Source organism: Lepidochelys olivacea (assembly GCF_965140295.1).
Source record: "Lepidochelys olivacea isolate rLepOli2 genome assembly, chromosome: 3".
Taxonomy (NCBI): Eukaryota; Metazoa; Chordata; order Testudines; family Cheloniidae; genus Lepidochelys; species Lepidochelys olivacea.
In genome coordinates this window covers 185,986,029-186,011,749 of record NC_140413.1, presented here as the reverse complement: position 1 = coordinate 186,011,749, position 25,721 = coordinate 185,986,029, and the positions used below count along the sequence as shown (strand labels likewise).

General features: G+C 41.8%; 1 protein-coding gene across 1 annotated transcript in view; it reads right to left on the bottom strand.

Moving 5' to 3' along the window:
- Positions 1–25,472, bottom strand: part of EML6 (EMAP like 6) — a 321,111-nt gene extending 295,639 nt beyond the window's left edge. The window contains exons 1-2 of the mRNA XM_084624464.1: positions 25,238–25,472; positions 23,041–23,728 (exon numbers count right to left, since the gene is read on the bottom strand). Coding sequence (XP_084480590.1) covers positions 23,041–23,237 — 197 coding nt within the window. The 5' untranslated portion in view covers positions 23,238–23,728; positions 25,238–25,472. The remainder of the gene's footprint in view (positions 1–23,040; positions 23,729–25,237) is intronic.
- Between the last annotated feature and the right edge of the window lie 249 nt (positions 25,473–25,721).

The following is a 25,721-nucleotide window of genomic DNA, read 5'->3' as shown; positions in this document are numbered from 1 at the left end:
AATCACATTTTTAAAAGTTATCATCATACACTCTTGAACATGGAAAACTTTCATAGTCCAAGAAATAAACATCTAAATAAGGGCTAAGAAAAACAGAAAACCCCTTCCCAACCTGAATTTTGTAATGCACATTGGAAAACACAATTGCAAGTATACATATAAAATGATGGGGTCTAAATTAGCTGTTACCCCTCAAGAAAGAGATCTTGAAGTCATTTTGGATAGTACTCTGAAAACATCCACTCAATATGCAGAGGCAGACAAAAAAGCTAACGGAATGTTGGGAATCAAAAGGCATTACGAAAGGCATAGCTAATAATACTGAAAATATCATATTGCCTCTATATAAATCCATGCTACGCCCACATTTTGAATATTGAGTGCAGATCTGGTCACCCCATCTCAAAAAAGATATATTGGAATTGTAAAAGATACAGAAAAGGGCAACAAAAATTATTAGGGGTATGGAACAGCTTCCATATGAGGAGAGATTAATAAGACTGGGACTCTTCAACTTCGAAAAGATATGACTAAGGGTGGATATGATAGAGGTCTATAAAATCATGATTGGTCTGAAGGAAGTACATAGGAAAGTATAATATACTCCTTCTCATAACAAAAGAATTAGGGGTCCCCAAATGAAATTAATAGGCAGCAGGTTTAAAACAAATAAAAGGAAGTATTTCTTCACACAATGCACAGTCAACCTGTGGAAGTCTTTGCCAGAGGATGTTGTGAAGGCCAAGACTATAACTAGATAAATTCATGGAGGATAGGTCCACCCATGGCTATTAGCCAGGATGGGCAGGAATGGTGTCCCTAGCCTTCATTTGCCAGAGGCTGGGAATCGACAACAGGGGATGGATCACTTGATGATTACCTGTTCTGTTCATTCCCTTTGAAGTACCTTGCATTGGCCACTGTCGGAAGACAGGATACTGGGCTGGATGGACTTTTAGTCTGACCTAGCATTGCCATTCTTATGAGAGTCATAAAGTGTTGGATGAGAACAGTGAGCTGAGTGAAAATTTTTCCAAGGGAACAAATTTCCATTGAAAAATACAGATTAGAAAAAATGTAAATATTTCACAAGAACATATCAATTTCATTGAAATGTTTTACTTTGTTTCAATACGGTCCAAGTGTTTAATTTCAATGTTATCATTTTTCCTAATACATATTAATTATATATGATACTTGAACAAAGCACTTGGACCTTATCAAAACAGAGCAATTAGGTACTTCTAAATGCATTTTTTTCACAAATTTTGTTTCATGAGAAATTCCAACACTTTAAAATTTCCAGATTTCAACCAACTGTAGAACAGAACTTCTGAACCTTCACAGGCAACTGTACCTATTTACCAGATTCAGGGCTTAAGGATTCTTCAAGGAACATTGATTTTCCTCCAGAAGCTCGACTCCCTACTGAGAATTTTCTTTGTCATCAGCAGAGGCATGACCAGCAGAAGAACCAGGGAAGGAGGAGGAAGCAGCACCTGCTCCATTCTACAGCTTGAGTTTCCAACAGTGAGCTTTTTTTCCTGTTGTTTTCCCTTTGTTCTCAACTCTTTTCTGGCAGCAGATCAAACAGTGACCTCTGTATTCCTCCCCTCTCTCCTGGCACTGTCTACAGAGAGATACTATACCCTTCACTACAGGAGAAATAGTAAAGATAGCAAAGAGGGAGAAGGGTGAAAAAAGGCCCAGTTTACTCCTACTACCAGCAGATCAAGAAGAAGCCATGAGGAGAGGTGCTCATTAGTGGTTGCCAAGGCTTGCTGTCTCATTTTTGAGAGTGCAGGATATTCCTCCCACATTGCCAGATCCCTCCTTTTCCCTTTGTCTTTTATGACCAGTTCCTTCCTCATCACCACATATTTTTCCTATTTCTGGGGTAATGGAGGGAACAGGTGCTTCTCCCTACTGCCTCTCCCCTGAAGTTGCTCTTCTGTGTTGTATTTGCTGGCAGGTGTGTCTGCTGTGCCCTTCAGCCATTGTTGATTACATTAATAGCAAGTCTCCGTGAAAGAGCAACTGGAGGGAAAGGGAGGTGGGGCCTCAAAACAAAAATAAAAATGACTTTGTTTTATGTAAAGATCAAGATTTGTCATTTATCTACTTTAACCATCATTTTTAAAAGTGTGAGGAACAGCCAAAATAACACACTCACTTCTGACAAACTGGGAATGCACTGTGCTCAGTTGCTTAATAATCCCTTGCAGAGGACAGCCAGTCATGTAACAGTGGCAAAAGCTTGACATGTAGAACCCATATGGGTATACAAATCCATTTGATTAGAGAATATGCTATCACAATATAAAAGCTAAATAGAAGATAAGGAAATAGATGGTACTATGAGTTCACACTCATAATTAGAGAGATGGGGAGGGAGAACATGCAAGATATTGTAACAAATCTGTGGCCATCACAGTTTGTCACTATACTACACACCATGACCACCTGAAATTCACAGCCACGGTGGGGACAGAATTCCAATCCTTTATTCTCCAAAAGCACATACCTCTATCAAAGAAATAAAGGAGAATTTTTGTGGTCTGTTACTGTAGCAGTATATGACCTATGACATATAATATTTTTTTATTTAAACATGTCTATTTTGCCTAAAGGCCAACCGAGAGTGGGGCCCTATTGTGCTAGGCACTGTACACACAGAGACTAGTAGATGGTCCCTACCCTGAAGAGCATACAATCTAAATAGACAAGACAGACACAGGGTGGAAAAATAGGTATAAACACAAGCAGAGTGAACAATGGGATGGTGGCAAACAACATGTTAATTTCATGATTTTTTGGGGAAGAGGAAGGAGTAGGTAAACTAAATGGAAAGAAAAAGGAAGGGAAGGGGTGACAGAGACAGGGCAGGGGACACAAGGGTAAGAAGGACAGACATGGAGTGAAACTGAGATGAAAAAAATGGAAGGAAAGGGAGTATTGGAGCAAACAGCCAACCAGCACAAGACAGACAGAGTCCAGTCAAAACTGTAGAAAGTTCTCCAAATGTCAAAATGACCAAAGGTCCTGTATTTGGCTGCTTCTACTAGCTGGAGCTGATTCTGTCACGCAGTGGTCAGGGGATTTGAGCAGGGGATTGGACTAGATGACCTCCTGATGTCTCTTCCAACCCTAATATTCTATGATTCTATTACTAGTACACAGACATTTTGTTAAGTCTTTAGAGATTTTCCAAGTGAGTAGTTATAAACTTTTGATCACATCTATAAGCCACAGTGCACATTATTTGGTCCTGGTAACCAACAGCAGAAAGGAAAACACCAGTTTATAAAATAACACATCCATTTACTTGCCTCACTTACAATAGCCCCACTGACTTCAACAAAAGGTGAAAAAAGAAGGAACTTCAGTGGGACTACTTGTGTGAGTAAAGTGAACAAGAATCAGCTCTTGGTAAATAACTGTGTGCTACTACAGTCTAAAGCCCTCTTCAAAGCCCTCTTATCAAGGAACAAATCTACTGAAGCTAGAAAATCAACATAAAGATCTATTTTACAATATAAACTAATTGTGAGTTTACTAACATTTTTATACAAGGTGGTGTGTATATTGAATTCCTATAGAGACTGAAATACTGTTTGAGGGCAAGGAAATTATTTGTTCTGAGTGTTGCTGATGTCTTTGGAGAATTTGAATGATATCTCCATTGTGGATATGTCAGATGCCAACTGTTCCAGAAGCTCTACTGATGAATCATAGAAGCATTTGAGAAGCTACAAGGGATACAAACTGTTGCCTTATTTTCTTATCACAATACACTGAAAATGAAAATCAGTAATAAATAGTACACATTAGTATTTTTTAAAATATCTTTACATTAGTGTTAGTATAAATTATTACTATAGAAATCTATTGCTATTAGCTATTTAAAATGTCTTTTTTGCATCTTTCATAACAATAATTTATACTTTATAAAAGAGCTCCAAAAATTCACCATCATAGAAAGGAATACTGAAATATTCCTTTAATTATTTTAGACAATATTAGAAAACATTTAGCTCAAAATTTTCAATACAATTCAATCTCCTCAATTATTAAGAATCTTGACAGAACAGACCCATATGGCTGCATTACAATCTACTAAAGAGGGGAATTGGCAGTAACAGTGCAAAGTTACATGGGGGAAAATGAAAAGTAGGCCAGAATTGAAAGCTAAATAGATACTGATCACATAATTCAAGTTACCCAACCCAATAGAACAGGGCAAGTAACAACAAAAAAAAGAAAAAATACTTCAGAATTAAATGTTTTGAGAAAAAGGTTCTACAATTTTCATTCCAGCCAGTTGTGATTTATACTCACGAGTGCTGTGTATAGAACAGTTTTGGCATATTTAAGTGGTGACACTGAACAGAATGGCACTGCAGCACAATCTGATCACAGAATCATTGAATATCAGGGTTGGAAGGGACCTCAGGAGGTCATCTAGTCCAACCCCCTGCTCAAAGCGGGACCAATCCCCAAATAAATCATCCCACCCACGGTTTTGTCAAGCCTGACCTTAAAAACTTCGAAGGAAGGAGATTCCACCACCTCCCTAGGTAACGCATTCCAGTGTTTCACCACCCTCCGAGTGAAAAAGTTTTTCCTAATATCCAACCTTAACCTCCCACAATGCAACTTGAGACCATTACTCCTTGTCCTATCATCTGCTACCACTGAGAACAGTCTAGATCCATCCTCTTTGGAACCCCCTTTCAGGTAGTTGAAAGCAGCTATCAAATCCCCCCTCATTCTTCTCTTCCGCAGACTAAACAATTCCAGTTCCCTCAGCCTCTCCTCATAAGTCATGTGTTCCAGTCCCCTAATCAGTTTTGTTGCCCTCTGCTGGACGTTTTCCAATTTTTCCACATCCTTCTTGTAGTGTGGGGCCCAAAACTGGACACAGTACTCCAGAAGAGGCCTCACCAATGTCGAATAGAGGGGAACGATCACGTCCCTTCATCTGCTGGCAATGCCCCCACATATACATCCCAAAATGCCACTGGCCTTCTTGGCAACGACGGCACACTGTTGACTCATATCCAGCTTCTCGTCCACTGTCACCCCTAGGTCCTTTTCTGCAGAACTGCTGCCAAGCCATTGGGTCCCTAGTCTGTAGCGGTGCATGGGATTCTTCCATCCTAAGTGCAGGACTCTGCACTTGTCCTTGTTGAACCTCATCAGATTTCTTTTGGTCCAATCCTCCAATTTGTCTAGGGCCCTCTGTGTCCTATCCCTACCCTCCAGTGTATCTACCTCTCCTCCAGTTTAGTGTCATCTGCAAACTTGCTGAGGGTGCAATCCACACCATCCTCCAGATCATTTATGAAGATATTGAACAAAACCAGCCCCAGGACCGACCCTTGGGGCACTCCACTTGATACCGGCTGCCAACTAGACATGGAGTCATTGATCACTACTTGTTGAGCCTGACAATCTAGCCAACTTTCTATCCACCTTATAGTCCATTCATCCAGCCCATACTTCTTTAACTTGCTGGCAAGAATACTGCGGGAGACCATGTCAAAAGCTTTGCTAAAGTCAAGGAACAACACGTCCACTGCTTTCCCCTCATCCACAGAGCCAGTTATCTCGTCCTAGAAGGCAATTAGCTTAGTCAGGCATGACTTGCCCTTGGTGAATCCATGCTTACTGTTCCTGATCACTTTCCTCTCCTCTATGTGCTTCAGAATTGATTCCTTGAGGACCTGCTCCATGATTTTTCCAGGGACTGAGGTGAAGCTGACTGGCCTGTAGTTCCCAAGATCCTCCTTCTTCCCTTTTTTAAAGATGGGCACTACATTAGCGTTTTTCCAGTCGTCCAGAACTTCCCCCGATCGCCATGAGTTTTCAAAGATAATGGCCAATGGCTCTGCAATCACAGCTGCCAACTCCTTTAGCACTCTCGGATGCAGTGCATCCGGCCCCATGGACTTGTGCTCGTCCAACTTTTCTAAATAGTCCCGAACCACTTCTTTCTCCACAGAGGGCTGGTCACCTCCTCCCCATGTTGTGCTGCCCAGCGCAATAGACTGGGAGCTGACCTTGTTCGTGAAGACAGAGGCAAAAAAAGCATTGAGTACATAAGCTTTTTCCACATCCTTGGTCACTCGGTTGCCTCCCTCATTCAGTAAGGGGCCCACACTTTCCTGGACTTTCTTCTTGTTGCCAACATACCTGAAGAAACCCTTCTTGTTACTCTTAACATCTCTTGCTAGCTGCAACTCCAGGTGTGATTTGGCCTTCCTGATTTCACTCCTGCATCCCCGAGCAATATTTTTATACTCTTCCCTGGTCATTTGTCCAATCTTCCACTTCTTGTAAGCTTCTTTTTTGTGTTTAAGATCAGCAAGGATTTCACTGTTAAGCCAAGCTGGTCACCTGCCATATTTACTATTCTTTCGACACATCGGGATGGTTTGTCCCTGTAACCTCAATAAGGATTCTTTAAAATACAGCCAGCTCTCCTGGACTCCTTTCCCCCTCATGTTATTCTCCCAGAGGATCCTGCCCATCAGTTCCCTGAGGGAGTCAAAGTCTGCTTTTCTGAAGTCCAGGGTCCGTATTCTGCTGCTCTCCTTTCTTCCCTATGTCAGGATTCTGAATTGGACCATCATATGGTCACTGCCTCCCAGGTTCCCATCCACTTTTGCTTCCCCTACTAATTCTTCCCGGTTTGTGAGCAGCAGGTCAAGAAGAGCTCTGCCCCTAGTTGGTTCCTCCAGCACTTGCATCAGGAAATTGTCCCCTACACTTTCCAAAAACTTCCTGGATTGTCTGTGCACTGCTGTATTGCTCTCCCAGCAGATACCAGGGTGATTGAAGTCTCCCATGAGAAACAGGGCCTGTGATCTAGTAACTTCCATGAGTTGCTGGAAGAAAGCCTCGTCCACCTCATCCCCCTGGTCCGGTGGTCTACAGCAGACTCCCACCACGACATCAGCCTTGTTGCTCACACTTCTAAACTTAATCCAGAGACTCTCAGGTTTTTCTACAGTTTCATATCGGAGCTCTGAGTAGTCATACTGCTCCCTTACATACAATGCAACTCCCCCACCTTTTCTGCCCTGCCTGTCCTTCCTGAACAGTTTATATCCCTCCATGACAGTACTCCAGTCATGTGAGTTATCCCACCAAGTCTCTGTTATTCCAATCACATCATAATTCCTTGACTGTGCCAGGATTTCCAGTTCTCCCTGCTTGTTTCCCAGGCTCCTTGCATTTGTGTACAGGCACTTGAGATAACTTGCTGATCGTCCTTCTTTCTCAGTATCAGGCAGGAGCCCTGCCCTTTAGCGCGCTCCTGCTTGTGCTTCCTCTGGGCTTACCTCAGGGCTTTGGTCTCCTTCCCCCAGTGAACCTAGTTTAAAGCCCTCCTCACTAGGTTAGCCAGCCTGCTTGCGAAGGTGCTCTTCCCTCTCTTCGTTAGGTGGAGCTGTCTTTGCCTAGCACTCCTCCTTCTTGGAACACCATCCCATGGTGAAAGAATCCAAAGCCTTCTCCCCGACACCACCTGCATAGCCATTTGTTGACTTCCACGATTCGACGGTCTCTACCCAGTCCTTTTCTTTCCACGGGGAGGATGGACGTGAACACCACTTGCACCTCAAACTCCTTTATCCTTCTTCCCAGAGCCACGTAGTCTGCAGTGATCCACTCAAGGTCATTCTTGGCAGTATCATTGGTGCCCACATGGAGAAGCAGGAAGGGGTAGCGATCTGAGGGCTTGATGAGTCTGGGCAGTCTCTCCGTCACATCGTGAATCCTAGCTCCTGGCAAGCAGCAGACTTCTCACTTTTCCTGATCGGTGCGGCAGATAGATGACTCAGTCCCCCTGAGAGTCCCCGACCACCACCACCCACCTCCTTCTCTTGGGAGTGGTGGGCGTGGAACCCCCAACCCTAGGAAAGTGCATCTCATGCCTTCCAATCGGCGGAGTCTCCTTCTGTTCCCTTCCCTCAGATGTATCATCTAGTCCACTCTCCGCATTAGTACCTGTGGAGAGAACACGAAAACGATTACTTACCTGTATCTGCGTTGCTGGTACATGGACGCTCCCCTTTCTTCTTCTGGAGGTCACATGCTGCCAAATTTCTTCACCGTCCTCCTGTCCCCACAGTGCAGCCTGCTCTGAATCTTCAGAACGTTGTCTGTAGAAGCATATCCTGATGTCTGTCCAGGAAATCTTCAGTTTCTCTTATGCAACGCAGGGTCTGATTCCTGATCACACATGAATTTTGGTAGCACAAAGATCACAATTCTGATGGGAGATATTTTTATCATCTCTTTTTGAAACTCTGAGATTCAGCCTGTGAAATGTAGTCTCAACAGATTTTATCCCAGCTGCACTTACAAATAGTCTATTTGACCACTTAAAGTCAGGCAAAACAGATTATCCCTGTTCTCATGAAAGGTCCTGATGAGCATGGAGTGGTCAGCAGAAGCTATCCAGGACTTCTTTTCCAGGTTGGAGTGCAGCTGCAGGTCAAGGAAATCTATTGTACACCAATAGCCAAAGTGTACCATTCTCTACTGCATAATTCTCAGTGTGAAAGCAACATACATCAGCCTCCCCTTTCAACTTTCACCTGCAAGCATAGATCCTGCGTTTCTATCCTAATATGATTCTAGTTGCATTAACATCAAAGCTCCCCAGCCTCCTGTGAACATTCTCAAATAATCACAGGAACCACATTAAGATGAAAATGCTAGTTCTGTATAAAGAAGACAGGAGAAGAATGAAGTATGGTGAAGTGAGTAGCAGAGATGGATGGTATGTGAAATGTTAGGAGTCCCTTTCATGAGGGGAGGGATAGCTCAGTGGTTTGAGCATTGGCCTGCTAAACCTAGGGTTGTGACTTCAATTGTTGAGGGGGCCATTTAGGGATCTGGGGCAAAAATTGGGGATTGGTCCTGCACTGAGCAGGGGGTTGGACTAGATGACCTCCTGAGGTCCCTTCCAACCCTGATATTCTATGATTCTATGAAAGAGACAAAGATGGAATGGTAAGGGGGAAGTCCATGAGCACATCTGAGGGAAGACAGATGGAGAGACATTACTAGATGGAAGATAAATTGGATTATTTTAGAGTTGTGAACAGGTATGTAGACAGTCTGTAACAATCCAGAGGGAAGTTCCAGAAATATTTTCAATGGTGAAACATAAAACTTAAATAAATAGCTCCTTATGTAGACAGAGCAGCAAGCTGCCAAAATTATAACTTGGAAGAGGGAGGGATGAGGTACTTCTCTGATGTCTCAAAGCTTCACAATAATCTCCTGTGCTGTTTCCATTCATTGTTCTGAAACTAGAGTGCTGGATGCATCACTGTCTGCAAATGATAGCAGCTAAACAGAAAAGCAGGGATAGTAAGCAAGCATACACAGTTGATCCCAGCAGCCCCACCTCCATAAGTGTGATTGCTTTGACTATAGAGTAAGGGAAGGAGAGGCAGACATACAGATCTAAGCATTGTTAATGGGTAAAATTAGTAAGAAAAGAATGAATCAACTAACTGAGACAAGAAAAACAAATAAAAGCTGAAAATTAAAAACAAAATGAAATGAGAGGAATGGATGTCTTTTCTTTGGCATTACTATTCTTCCACAGTATATGTATTTAAAAAAAAATTACGGACCACCCCTCCCCCAGATTTGGGATTTAAAATCTCACACACCTTTTATTTCTTTCCTTAAAATCTCTTTCTTCGCTCTTCCTCCTCCCCAATACACTTTGAATCTGCTGCTGTTCCAGTTACTACCTTCCAAACATTTGCCTCCAAAGCCAAGTGAAAGCTTCAGTAGCCCTCCGCAACCTCCTGCCCACAAAGCCCACAATTAAAAAAATCTTTATTGCAACAGGTGCTGCTCTGCTTCCAAAACCACTACACTCATGTTAATTCACTAGAATACAGGATGTTGCTCTTCTGCCTCTTCATTTCAAGTTTAAACACAATATGCTACATGAAAATACTGACATCAGTGAAGTTACACCAGGGGTGAATTTTGCTCAACATGTTACTAGCAAAAAAAAAGGGGGGAGAATAAATTAGATTAGTTATAAGTAGGGCTGTCAAGTGATTAAAAAAATTAATAGAGATTAATCACACAGTTAAAAATATTAATCGTGATTAATCGCACTATTAAACAATAATAGAATACCATTTATTTAAATATTTTTGGGTGTTTTCTACATTTTCAAATATATTGATTTCAATTACAACACAGAATATAAAGTGTACAGTGCTCACTTTACATTTATTTTTATTACAAGTATTTGCACTGTAAAAAAACAACAGAAATAGTATTTTTCAATTCACCTAATACAAGTACTGTAGTGCAATCTCTTTATCATGAAAGTTGAACTTACAAATGTAGAATTATATACAAAAAAATGCACTCAAAAATAAAACAATGTAAATTTTTAGAGTCCACTCAGTCCTACTTCTTGTTAAGCCAATTGCTCAGACAAACAAGTTTGTTACATTTGCAGGAGATAATACTGCCTGGTTACTGTTTACAGTGTCACCTGACAATCAGAACAGGCATTATTATGGCACTAATGTAGCCAGAATCGCAAGATATTTACATGCCAGATGCACTGAAGATTCATATGTACTTTCATGCTTCAACCACCATTCCAGGGGACATGCATCCATGCTGATGATGGGTTCTGCTCAATAAGAATCCAAATCTCATTATCTGAGTCAGATGCCACCAGCGCAAGGTTGATTTTCTTTATTGGTGATTCGGGTTCTGTAGCTTCCGCATTGGAGTGTTGCTCTTTTAAGACTTCTGAAAGCATGCTCTGCACTTCGTCCTTTCAGATTTTGGAAGGCACTTCAGATTCTTAAACTTTGGGTCAAGTGTTGTAGCTATCTTTAGAAATCTCACATTGATACCATCTCTGCATTTTGTGAAATCTGCAGTGAAAGTGTTCTTAAAATGAATAACGTGCTGGGTCATCATCCAAGCCTCCTATAACATGAAATATATGGCAGAATGCAGGCAAAACAGAGCAGGGGACATACAATTCTCCCCCAAGGAGTTCAGTCACAAATTTAATTAACACATTATTTTTTTAACGAGCATCATCAGCATGGAAGCATGTCCTCTGGAATGGTGGCCGAAGCATGAAGAGGCATACAAATGTTTAGCATATCTGGCACGTAAATGCTGACTTCAAAAGTGCCATGCAAATGCCTGTTCTCACTTTCTGGTGACATTGTAGATAAGAAGAGAGAGCAGCATTATCTCCTGTAAATGTAAACAAACTTGTTTGTCTTAGCGATTGGCTGAACAAGAAGTAGGACTGAGTGGAGGCTCTAAAATTTTACATTGTTTTATTTTTGGATGCAGTTTTTTTGTACATAATTCTACATTTGTAAGTTGCACTTTTACAACAAAGATTGCACTACAGTACTTGTATGAGGTAAATTGAAAAAAATACTAGTTCTTTTATTTATCATTTTTACAATGCAAATATTTGTAATCAAAAAATAGTATACACTTTGATTTCAGTTACAACACAGAAAACAATATATATGAAAATGTATAAAAACATCCAAAATATTGAATACATTTCAATTGGTATTCTATTGTTTAACAGTGCAATTAAAACAGTGATTAATCGCGATGAATTTTTTTGAGTTAATCGTGTGTGTTAACTGTGATTAATTGACAGCCCTACTTAAAAGCTATTTTTTTTAATGTAAAGGAATACAAATCAAGCACAGCCGAAAGTCCCTGCTCCCCAATGGAGACAAGAAAAACAGTCAGTTGGCATGTATAAATGTTCATGCTTGTTTGCATATACAGTACATTTTGTTGCTGTATATATTGCATTTGCAACTATTCATTCACCTCCTTACAAAAAGAATGATCAATTTCTTGATGATCCGGTCATTCAACATTTTGAGTTTAAGCACTTTTGAAGAAGGGGGCTGGGATGGTTATAGCTTGAATCAATAATGTATCTGGTCAATAGATTCCAAACTCTGCATTAAATCCATCAGAAGCAGATGCTGACGCTTTTTTTAATGCAGAAAGGAGTCTCATTACAGAAATGGTAAGTGTGGTAACATTAGATATAAGTGGGAGGAAAAACATTCTTAGCGTGTAAGAATCTATTAAAAAAGTATCAGTGCTGCTGAGAATGCATCCATCATGCGGTCTTGAATGGTTCACTAGCATGAGTGCCAGCCAAAGGGCAGCCAGTCAAAAAGCAGGACAGATACTTTCAGCTGGCTGTATGCTCTATAATTTAATTTCACCAACCCAGTAACAAATGTGAACTTTTGAAGCATATTTATCATGGAGTCACAAACAGTTCCCCAGGGCAGTCCAGTCTATTGTGTCACCCAGGCAAGATTGAATTAGTGATACTTGGTTGCTATACAGCAAGAATCACATAAGATTCAGGTTGCTTCCAGTCCCAAGAGACCAGTCACTCACCCGAGGTCAATTTGTACCTCAGGTCTCAAACCAAAGACGAACACTTACAGCCAATACTGTAGTAAATTTAAGAAAAGAAAGAGATATTACAAGGTTAAAGCATGAAAACTTATATACACAAATGAGTTACAGTTTATGGTTTTTAAAAGTGATAGTTGTAGTAATCTGCCAGCTCTGAATGTCTTTTAGGGCTAATCCAGGTTGACCCTGGGGATCTCTACTTCTGTTTTATAGCTCTGGCCTTGTCAGAGTCCAAATAGCAAAAGAGATGAAAAATTTTCTTGTTCATTGACTTTATTTCCTTCTTCCAGAAATCAAGCTGATGGGACGAGCCCTTTTGCATATAGCTCCTGCATATATATATGAAGGGGCAATTAAAGTCTTTGTATTATGATGTCCCACAATAGCCCATTTAGTTTTGATAGTCCTTTCTGATGGGCAAGAGATAATATCTTTCACAGGGATTTCACATTTTGCATTAGATAAAGTTTTCTTGTTTGGTGAGTTACATAGTACATTCTACTGCTATATAGCAAACAAGTATTACCTTATAGCCATTATAAGTAGAATTAATACATGAAGCAACTTACATGCATTTCATAAAGTGTAAACACTCTCTGCGCTTCAATTCCCCATTTGTAAAATGGAGATGATAAAATTATTTCATAGGGGTCTTGTAAAAATATATTCATTAATATAAGCATTATATTCATTAATATATAATGAATATATTCATTAATATAAGCATTATATTCTATAGTGACGAAAACCATAGAAAAATCCATAAAGAAAATAATTCTGCATTCAGATCAGGATTTTGATGGGGAGTAAATAAGACATGGAACCACACACTTAGTAACGATAATTAAGGCAAAGATTCTGTAACGGACATTTTTATTAAAAGTCACAGACAGATCACGGGCAATAAAGAAAAATTCACAGAAGCCTGTGACCTGTCCCTGACTTTTACTAAAAATATCCATGACAAAATGGGGAGCCACTGGGCAGCTGTGGGTGCTCAGCTGGGAGATCCAGGGGCCCCAACCATCCGAGGGGGCTCAGAGCTCCAGGGTCCCCCTCCCACCATGGTCAGGAGCTGCAGGATCCCCTCCCCCTCCCAATCAATGGCAGCTTGGAGCCCCCCCAGGAGCTGTGGGGCCCCCACTGTCCGCAGTGGCTAGGTGCTCTGGTCCTTTCTGCCGCCCGCAGCAGTGGGGAGCTCCGGGGAGGATTTAAAGGGCCAGGGGCTCCCAGCCGCCACTACTGCAGTGGAGCCCCGGGCCCTTTAAATTGCCGCCACGACCCCGGGGCTCCAGCAGCAGGGCTCGGGCGGCGATTTAAAGGGTCCGGGGCTCCAGTTGCCGCTACCACCCTGGGTCCTTTAAATCGTCCCCAGAGCCTGCTGGAGCCCTGGGGTAGCGGAGGCAGGGCTGCGGTGGCTATTTAAAGGGCCGGGGGCTCCGGCCGCCATTACTGCCCCGGGCCCTTTAAATAGCCGCCAGAGCCCCGCCACTGCTACCCCAGGGCTCCGGGGACAATTTAAAGGACCCGGGGTGGTAGCAGCTACCAGAGCCCCTGACTCTTTAAATCATCCCTGGAGCCCTGCTGCCACTCCAGCGGCTATTTAAACGGCCAGGGTCAGTAGCTGAGGCAGAAGCCCTGGGCCCTTTAAATTGCCACCCGAGCCCTGCTGGGAGCCGCTGCTGGGAGCTCCAGCCCTTTAAATTGCCGCCTGGGGAAGCCAATCCACCCCAGTACGGCGCATGGGCTCTTGCCGGTACGCCGTACCGGGGCGTACCAGCTTACTTTCACCTCTGGCTCCTGCCATCTCTTCTGCCACAGATGACCGCAGAACCCATCCTTTCCAAAAGGTGGTCCCTTGCACACAAGGGAGAACAGCAGAAGTTAATACATCTGTAAGTAAACAGATGCCTGGTGGGTGAAAGGTGAATCCAGGTAAATCCAAACTGGCTACCACAAACAGAGCTAAAATCCTGCAAAGCCTCAGGATTTCCTGGGATAAGAGGCCAATATTACAAATGTGGAATTGCTCCCCTTCCCCAGATACAGAGGGGAGGATGAAGCATTGAAAAACAAATTTCTGTCTTTTAAATCCTTTCACTTCCCATTTCCACAACAGCCTCTGTACCAGAATTAGCAAGAAGCAGAATTAAACTGATGATGATTGTACAACCTTCTGTGATTGCCAGTCATGCCAAGGGGCAAGTGCTGTGTGTAAAAGCAAATTGTTCAAAAGATTGAAAATTGTCTTTGTCCTGAAAGTGCAACTTACAAATGTAGATTTTTTTTTTGCTACATAACTGCACTCAAAAACAAAACAATGTAAAACTTCAGACCCTACAAGTCCACTCAGTCCTACTTCTTGTTTAGCCAATCGCTAAGACAAGCAAGTTTGTTTACATTTACAGGAAATAATGCTGCCCTCTTCCTATCTACAATGTGTGATACAGCATGGCCCGAAGGCAGCAGGAGAGTGTTTTTTTTTGTTTTTGTTTTTGGAAGCAGAAAAGAATTTTATTTGTGTAACACTTACAAAGAATCACCAAAGAGTTAAGCAAAACTATGCAACAAAACAAGAGCAAACAGAAGGTATAACACAGCAGCCTTCAGGAGGGAGAAGTGTTCAGACTAGCCTGGGCCCAGAGCGGGGGGCTTCCTCGACACTCGTGGTCTTCCACCCTCCTGAGTTACCTGGTGGCCTAGAGCGGGGGGGCTTCCTCGACACTCGTGGTCTTCCACCCCCTCGAGTTACCTAGTGCCACACCCAGTGTCACCGATTATTCCTCTCCTGAGAGTGCCCGACAAGATGGGCATGGCTGCGGGGTGGGCGGTTTGGGGTAGGAGGGGGGATTACACCCACGTGTTATAGGACCCCTCCTAGGTGACAGTGATGATGGTATCCACAGCGGCGATGGCTGGGGCTGGAGTCTCTCGCTCTTCCCCTCAATCAAAGGGTCAGACGGAGGGAACCGGACGGGGTCACCAAGCAGAGAACCTCGGACAGCGCCCACCGCTCCTTAAAGGCATCAAGGGAGTCGGTGGACGCCGCCCAGAGGAACTCCGCCCGGATAAGTGAATGTACTGAGGATCGGAAAATGGCCCTACAATCGCAGGATGCTTCATTAGCCAACCTCCCCTCTCTGGTTTTATAAATGGCTGTTTTAGCTAGGGCTAGGAGGAGGTTAACCAGGAGATCTCGCGATTTTGTGGGGCCACGGATGGGGAGTGTGTAAATAAAAAGGTGAGGGGAAAAGTGGAGCCAAAAGCGTAATAAAATATTCGTGAGGAGCCGGAAAAGGGGCTGCAATCTGGCACAATCTAAATATACGTGCGCCAGGGTTTCCCTCATGTTGCAGCAGGAGAGTGTTAGAAGGGAGCCTTATTCCCTATAGAGGGAAAAAAGTTTGCTATAGATTAATTAAAGCACCTGAAACCAATAAGCGCACCTGAAGCCAGTCACTGATAAAAAAAACCCTGCTTCAATCAGACGGGGAAGGATTGAAGCTGAGTGGATTGGTGTTGGAGCAGAGAGCGGTTTGGAGGGAAGCACAGGAGAGTTTGGAGAAGTGCTGTGGTGGGCTAAGAAGACCAAGACCCTAGGTAAAGGGACACCTGGTTTGTGCAGAGGGAGGGCAGGAAGCCCCACAAGCTGAAGGGCAGGAGAGGGAAGTAGTCCAGGGGAAGGTACCGCTAGTTCAAGCGGTTTACTGCTATCCCTACGCCCCTGGGCAGGGACCTGGAGTACAGGGTAGGCCCAGGTCCCTCCCTCTTCACTCCCCTCCTCCAGGACACTAGTGGGGCAGTTAATACCCCAGTTCAGGGGCAAGAAATGGTGCCCTGAACCCTCCCCAAGAAGAAAGAGCGCGAGACCCATCAAAGTAATGCCGGCAATTTGCCACAAATGTCACCAGAAAGTGAGAACAGGTATTTGCATGGCACTTCGTAGCCAGCATTACAAGGTATTTATGTGCCAGATATGCTAAACATGCCAACTTCATGCTTCAGTCATCATTCCAGAGGACATTCTTCCATGTTGATGATGTTCGTTAAAAAAATAATGTGTTAATTAAATTTGTGACTGAACTCCTTGGGGCAGAATTGTATGTCCCCTGCTCTGTTTTACTAGCATTCTGCCATATATTTCATGTTACAGCAGGCTCAGATGATGACTCAGCACATCTTGTTCATTTTAAGAACACTTTCTCTGCAGATTTGACAAAACGCAAAGAAGGTACCAATGTAAGATTTCTAAAGATAGCTACAGCTCTCGAACCACGGTTTAAGAATCTGAAGTGCCTTCCAAAATCTGAGAGGGATGAGGTATGGAGCATGCTTTCAGAAGTCCTAAAAGAGCAACACTACAATGCAGAAACTACAGAACTCGAACCACCAAAAAAGAAAATCAACCTTGTACTGGTGGCATCTGACTTAGATAATGAAAATAAACATGTGTCGGTCCGCACTGCTTTGGATTCTTATCGAACAGAACCCATCATCAGCATGGACGCATGTCCCCTGGAATGGTGGTTGAAGCATGAAAGGACATATGAATCTTTAGTGCATCTGGCACATAAATACCTTGTGATTTCGGCTACAACAGCGCCATGAGAACGCCTGTTCTGACTGTCATGTGACATAAACAAGAACCGGGCAGTATTATCTCCTGCAAATTCAAACAAACTTGTTTGTCTGAGTGACTGGCTTAACAGGCTCTAAAATTTTACATTTTTTATTTTTGAATGCAGTTTTTTGTATGTAATTCTACATTTGTAAGTTCAACTTTCATGATAAAGAGACTGCACTGCAGTACTTGTATTAGGTGAATTGAAAAATACTATTTCTGTTTTTTTACAGTGCAAATACTTGTAATCAAAAATAAATACAAAGTGAACACTGTACACTTTGTATTGTGTGTTGTAATTGAAATCAATATATTTGACAATGTAGAAAACATCCAAAAATATTTAAATAAATGGTATTCTATTATTGTTCTTCCTAAGTCTTTTCTTTTGAACTGAAACAGTTTGGGGGTTACCATTAAAACTGTAACAAGGAATTACTGCTATTATTCAATGAGCTGTACCTATTGGTACCACTTGCCTACCCCAAAGCAAGTTGCATTTCAGTGGTGCTCTATGTGCATTGGTTGCTATTAAAGTCACCATAAACTACAGGTCAGTTTTTCCTGCGGGTAGCATAGCAAATAACTGTAATAGTTTGGTTATCATTGTGTGATGAACATTCGCCAACAGGTACCATTATAAAAAACAATAACTGTATGTAAAGTTTGTTAAGTACTTTAGAATCTTTGGGCATAAGAGACTCCATGTAAACATAACATTATTACAATACACAATTTTTAAAATATTGTACTTTATCCACTGAAACAAAAATGGTTTAACTCCAGGTGGTTGATGACCATGACTTTGTCTTCATTTTTTTTCTCTACAGTAATATATAATATCCCCAGGAACAAGTGGCATTGATTCAAGCATCACATTTCTTTTTCACAACTCTATCAACCTGGCAAAAATGTGTAGTCATTCTCTATGTTTTCTATCTTCTGAAATGATTACTGTAAGAAATAAACCAAACCTCCATCTACTCACTCAACCCATCACCGGTGGCACGTCAATATTTTGCAATGTATCTTAACCTCCTAGCATGTCAGCACAGTGGAACACATATACCATAGTACTTACAGACTTGTTCTGACAAATCCCACATTATTATTAAGTTGCAGTCTCTCTCACATAAATAACATGGTTTGTTACCAGAGGTTAGCAGGTTGGCTTTCTAGTTAATATCCAGAGGCAAAGATTACTATAAAAAACCTATAATAAATGTGGTGTGATTTGTGGTTTCCTGCCTCACAGCTGAGTTATTTTTTTCCCAGCTAGAATACAAATGTGGTCTTGTAGATGTATAAAATTATATTATTTAGGTATTCAACAGATCAGTCAAGGCAAACACAGTTACGAGTCATACTGTGTTTTAAGAACTGCAGAAACAACAAAACCAGTGTGATTTCTAAAAACCTCTAATAACTTCAAAGCTATTAAGAAACTGTTAAATACTGTAGAAATTCTTGGAAATGTAGTTTAGATCTAGAAATCCCAAAATTCTGACTATGTTTCTGCCACTGGCAATTTTTCTCCAAGTTTCAGAAGACTGTATTTTGTTGTGGAATGTAAACTATGAGATCAGACAATGGAGTTACCCTAGAGATGAATTTGACCAATTAGAACCCAAAATATTAAGTACTGTGTTTACAGACTAACTATGCAATTTCAGACATTGCACCAATTTAAAAAATAATCAAATTATCAATTGCATTTAAAAACTATACAGAAAAAAATCTAAACTGATGAAATTAATATATTTTAACTATTTCCCACGGTAAACTTCTTTTTGGTATACACAGACTGCAGAAATTTACTATTCTGGACACCTTCAGACTAAAGAAAGAGAGACAGCATGGCCTAAGAGTACAGCACTAACCTGGGACACCAGCCACTTGCCTACTAAGTGACAATGAGCAACTCATTTCACCTCCCTATACCTCAGTTTCAACATCTGTAAAATGGGGATAATTATATTTACCTCCTTTAGAATCTAATGATGAAAAGCTCTAGCTAAAAGTTAGGTATCATTATTATTATTATTATTATTATCATTATTATTAAGACTTTCCAGCTTTAACATATTATCACAAATTTAGTGATAAAATTCCTCTTTCAACATTTCATTTAAGATAGAAGAAAGATGACAATGCTAGTTGCTAAACAAATAATTTAAAATGCAAGTGCCAGGAAAACTGAGGTTCTCTTGAAAGACTTCAGTTACTGTCAAAACTAGGGCCCCAGACTCTTGCACTTATGTGGTCTTCCATTGAAGTTAAAGGGATTACATAAAAGAGGATCCATACCAGTGCATCGACTTGCAGATTAAGACCTAAAAGTGTATGTTGTTTCTCTAATGAGAAGGAGCATTTTGTGGGAAGAAGTCTTAAAATAATGAAGTTACATAACTTATTCCATCATATACTTGTATTTACTTTGTTTGCCGTTCACTATAACTTGTCCGCTTCAAACCCACAGTTTCACTTTACTCAAACCAGATGATGACCCTAACATCTGAATGGATTAGTGTTACAACTCATCCTGAATTCAGCTCACAACCGGCCCAATTCTGAAAAAACTTACACATGTGAGTAACTTTGAACTCAATGGGAGTAAGTCATGTGTGTAAGGTTTTGGTGCATAGGTAGCAATATGCTGTACCCTTAGCCAGCCACACAGTGGTAGTATCTTGTGCTCCGGAATTTATGTTTTAATTTAAAAAAAAAAGTAAATCTCAAACCCTCTGATTATGAAGAAAACCATAAAAAGCACAAATGTAATTGATGTCTATGACTGATGTCTATGATTCTATGTCTGCCTGAATCTTCAGAGAGACTGTAACAATAGTCCTGTGAGGTGTGAACTGCCCCTATTCACCACAATGATGTGATGGCTCACACTCACAACAATAATAATTTAAATATGAACATCATTAATTATTTCACAGCTGATCAAAGCATATAAAGGAGATGGAGAATTGTATTATGAAGACAGCACAATCTACTGTGATTGACATCTCATTTTTCCATCAGAAGTAGATGGTGCTTGAGAGAATATCACCATTTATTTCCCTCCCTCTGTGAAGAAAGACCATAGCAGAGCCCACATGATCATATTTTGAACATCTAGACATTCCACCAAGAGTGGTGTCTCAAGTGCACAGAAATTGATTTGGGGGGAGGGCTGGATCTTGGAAAAGTATCACTACTTTTCCCCACCTCCAATCTGAACTCTAAGTGTAATTTAAGAGGCTCTTGTTTAACTTAGCCAAAAAGGAACTATATCCACTGCATGATGTTGACACAAAGCCAAAGACAGGGCAATTTGTGAACTAGTGGAAGTACAATTAATTTTTTTTTTTAACATGTGACCTTTTCATTATGGAAAAACATTGATGCCCATGACTTTGGTAAAACACTGCAAAGTGGGATGGTAACTCTCAATCTCTATAAATGTTTTTATAGGGTTCATCAACTCTCATAAAAACAGTACATCCCTGAAAGCTTTTGCTACAAATGGAGCCAATAGGAACCTATGGAGGCAGAAAAACCACACATTCAAGGCCTTCATACTGATTCTGCAGTATTTTCCAAAGTGTAAAGTTTCATTTTAATTAAAAAAAAAAAGTTACAAACCCCTTTAGTTACAATGAACTTTCATATTGCAAATTTATGCACTGTTGTCATGAGTCTGGACATAGAAGAAGTAAAACAATAGCACCAATGGAAATACTGAAGAACTATTGCCCATTCATCTCAATAAGATGTTGGCTCTGACACCTAACTGTGACAATTTAAATGTTAACATTTATTAAGCACTTCACTGCTTATCATACCAGTGAACATCCAGCTAAAAAGTGGCTATATTGGATGCTGTGCCTGAATTCTCTATTAATGAGAATCACAAAATGTACCAAAGGAATAAAGGCATCAAGTATTACAAATGCAAAAAGAAAAATATTCTATCAGCAGAAGACTTGTCTTTTCCTAAGCCCCACATCCCAGCAACCTTCCTTGGCTATGAAGAGATACATGGAACGCCTATTTGGATCCCATTGATGCTGCTATTTACTTGGCAACAGAGCACTCATTTTGAGCAATGCAAAATACTCCTGCCACCTCCAGGAGTGGAACATGCTGACTCAGCAGAATTATCAGCCCTAACAGCTCAGGAATTGAACTGTAGTTTCAAATCCCAGCATATTACGCTAACCACAGGACTAGTCCTCAAACAGCTTTTTGATTTAAATAACTGATTTGCATACTACTATCCTTTACAATTAGAATAAAACTAGCATGTAGTGTCAAAATGCCAATGCTTAACACCTACATACCCTCCCCCTGTTTTATCATCAAAATTTAGTACATATGCAGTGTACTGGAAACAATCCTCAGAAATGTTCCATAAATGACCAGCCATACAATTTATACAATAGTAATCATCAGGACACTATTTCCTTAGCAGATGGAAATGAAACAAAATCAAAGCTTTGAATGAGTGTATTAAAATAAAACTCATATATACATTGCTAAATATGGACCTTAATTATTATACTTTCTAGCTTCTAAGGAATAAATAAATGACCAGCAATATAAAAGGGAGGTACCAGGCATTTAATGAACTACCATGGGTACTTTTAAAAAGTTCATTCTGGTTTTAGAGGTAGTAGCATTTCAAGAAATAAAATTTAAATAAAGAATGTCGCATGGATTGGGAATACCTTTAAAACCAGAATGAACTTTGTAAGTGCACCCAATGAAAAGAGGGAGGTAAATGAGCAAACTAACATATGTATGTGGTAGTGAAAGACATCATGTTGTATAAGGTAGATGGATTTCTGTAAGCTATGATTCCAGTATGGTTATCTGACAATTGCAGTATTTGCATATTCAGTGGCAAAACCTAGATGGACACCCCTACGTTCAACTGCTGGATATGTGTTTTCTGCAGCACTGTTGCACCATGATTCATCATGTACTATTCTGAATTCCAGATTACTCTGCTTGAGTAGGAGAAGTTTCATCTATACTAAATTTAGGTGGTAAAAAAAATGGTAGGTGGCCAACAGTTAACTGGCTTCAGCAGTCCATGCAGCTTTTTTGTACTGGGGTCCAGATTTCTCTGGTGGAATAGTCGAAGCAAAATTTGTTCTCTGTTTTGTTGATACAATTTCTGTGTTTGTGAACAAAATTTGGCAGAATCCAGCTGAACCCAGAAACTGAATCCAAATTTTTGCAATGCTAAAGGTACAGCAGGCATGGCTAAACATGTTCTCTATTTAGGCAGTAGAATTCGAGAGACTGAGATGAAAACTTGGCTTAATTCAGGATTCAGGTGTTGAATCTGGACTTTTGTAGTTCTGTTGAACAGAATGCACTGGCACACAATTTTCCTGGGGCATGAGCAACTAAACATGTTCTTTGTTGAAGTGGAATTGGCAGTGTGGGAACCAAAAAATGGCAGGATTCAGGTGCATTTGTGATACTGTTGAACTGGGATGTCTGCAGTCCAGATTTTATTGCTGTAAGAGTAGCATCTACAGCATATTCTCTATTTAGACATCATCATTAAGGGACTGTGGTCCGAAAATTGGCAGGGCTTTTGCAGTAAAGTTTTTGCACTAAACTTTTTTGATTTTTCTTGTTGTGGTGGTGGTGTTTTTTGTTTGTTTGTTTGTGGTGCAATAGGAGAGGCTAAACTCATTTTCTATTCTGAGTTCCAATTTGGGGGCTTCAATACAAAAAAGATCAGCAGGATCCAGACAGATCTAGATTTCACCCAGGCCTTTGATGACAACCTGTGCTTCTCCCTAAAATTAAAGAAACATGCTCAGAGGTGAGTAGAGGAGGAGGTATTTACTAGTTCTCCTCTCCCCGCCCCTCCCTATTAACCCACACACACACCAACTGTCTGCCCCCCCCCTTACCTGATAATATCATCGTTGTGTCCCAAGAAGAACTTCTGGGTGTGCTCTCTGGTGTTATAAATCACCCCGACTCCAGCCACGAAGTAAACCACCTCCTTGCCTGCCGTGTAGTACAGGTTGTTGCGGCACTGGTGACCCCTGTACCCGTAAACCCATTCCAGACGTAGCTGGCATCTAGGAGCTGTCCGATCCGCCATGATAATCAATCCCCACTCCCACAAGCACACACAAAACCTAGTGCCGCCCTCCCTCTTCCCCCTTAAAATGTTTCCCTCTTTTAAACGTTATCAATTCCTGCCTAGCTGCTGAATTTTCAGGTTGCACTTTCCAATGCTGATTTTAATCAGAACACACATTCACGGACCAGCTCTGCTGCTGCTGCTGTTCCTGCCGCGGCTGCTACTATTGTGCTGGCACCATAATCTTCTGTTGCCCGAGACAAGCAGCTGCAGCCTCCCCGCTGCTTTGCAGCCCAGACAACTTCTGGGGCGAGGAAGGGGGATAATGCACATACACGTAAATTAATGTCACACAGGTCTTTTCTTTCCAAAGGCAAAGTAACTTCTGTATGTCACCACCACCTGGAGAAGAGTCCGGGCTGTGTCTCCTCTAATGCACTTTCTTGTCTTCCTGCAAAAAGAGGCTTTCTGGATTTTTCCCTTTTAAAATTTATGTCTGTAGATTTAAACTGAAAATAAAAAAGGGAAAAAAGTATATTTTAAATGTAAAATAAACGTGAACTTAAAATGCAAAGTGTAAGGGTTTTCCAGCAATAAATCTGAATTTATTCTGTCAGTTCTAAGCGAGTTATACGGAATTCTTCTCAGATTTTCCACCATAATTCATTTGCAATTGTCAATCTGCATACAGGATAATGTTCAAGAGAAACAGAAATAACATAATACATCCAAACAAGATGACCTCTTCCCCGCTCCGTCCTAAAAAAATAGCTCTCTCGGAGTCTAAAACAACAATTTAATTCAAACACTGTCCATTTTGCAGCCACCAAAACATTTCAATTTACCATCAAGTCAAGAAAGCATTTTTAAAAAAATGTTTACTACCATGTTTTGGAATAACAATTTTTTCCCTGCGCCAACACATACTTTCATGATTTCCTTTTCCTTACCCTAAAGCCGGAATTAAATTTTTAGTTCGTATCCTTTCTGTGTGGTTTCTCCACATCCTTTGTAACATTCACCTCACACCACACTCATTCACCAAAAAGCCAGTCACAAACGTCAGAGAGAGATTTCTGAATCAGAGAAGAAGAAAAGCAAAGACTCATGCAGATAACACTGTTCAGTACTAGATGGAAGGGAGGATAGGAATAAGCTAACCAGCAAAAGGCTAAACCATGCATTTTCCACAGAATATGCCTCTAACCATATTCATTATCCTCCATTTAACCTTATATTAACAAACTAACCCAGAGTGTATTGGTATCGGTTAATATAAACTGTACCTCACAACCACAGCAGTATTCCTCAGTGGTGCCTCCCCCAAACACATAAGCAATATTCCCCACTTAGTACATAACCTACTATCAATGAATCCACACTGAAAGCAATACGACCTTTCGGGTAAAATCTGGCATCACACACAAAGATATACTCCACACAAGGAATATAATCCGTCATCACACTCAAAACAATAGTCCATGGTGGTGGTATAACCCGGCGCTGTCCCCCAGAGCAACACTCCACAGAGGGGACTGGACTGGAGAGCTTTAAACTTCATGTCACATGCTGAGCAATATTCCCCATAGGAGTAAAACGGGGCATCATCCTGCACAGGAGGTAATCTGACACGAATACCCCCAGCCAGAGAAATGTTCCCACAGGGATGAACGGATACGAACACCCACAGCCAGAGCAATGATCTCCGGGGGGGGGGGGCGGGAATAACGCAGGGCATCGTGCCCGAGAGGGGAGAATGGATACTAACCCCACAGCCAAAGCAACGATCCCCTCTGTCTGGGGCGGGGGGGGAGAGGGAATAACGCAGGGCACCGTGCCCCAGGGAAGCGAACGGATACTACTAACCCCACAGCCAAAGCAATGCTCCTCGGTGTGGGGGGAGGAGGTATAACACAGGGCACCGTGCCCCACTAGGGAGTGGTAGTGGGGGGATGTGACCTGACAAAAAAGCCCACAGCTAAAGCAGCGCGCCCAAGCGGTCGCTATCTGTCACCCACCTGGCAGCAGCGCTCTTCTCCGCAGCCTGGTTCATGTGCTCCGAGGCGAGTGGCGACAGAGGCGAGTACAGCTCACCCAGGCAGCGCGGAGAGGAGAATGGCACTCCCTTGGCTGGCTGGCTGGCTGGCTGACCGGCGTCCCCTCCTTCCCCCTCCCGGGGCTCAGTCTCCAGCGCACACGGCCAGGCATGTTTCCTAGGCAGCCCTGGCGCCTCACTCAATGTGGGCGGGAAGGTTAGTGAGTTGGCGTAAGCGGCTTTGGAGAATCGGAGAGGTTCGGTTGGAAACCCCAACGCCCACAGCTGAGCCTGCTCCTCGCGGAACCTGCTTGGCAGCCTCTCAAAGTGGATCATGGGGATTGGAGTTTCACCCGCGCCTTTGAGTCGCCTCGCCGGGCAGGGTAGAGTCTGTGAGCGCCTACAAGTCCCAAGGTGCAACGCGACTAGGACCCCGCCCCGTCCCCTAGTGGTTGCTGTGGCGTTGG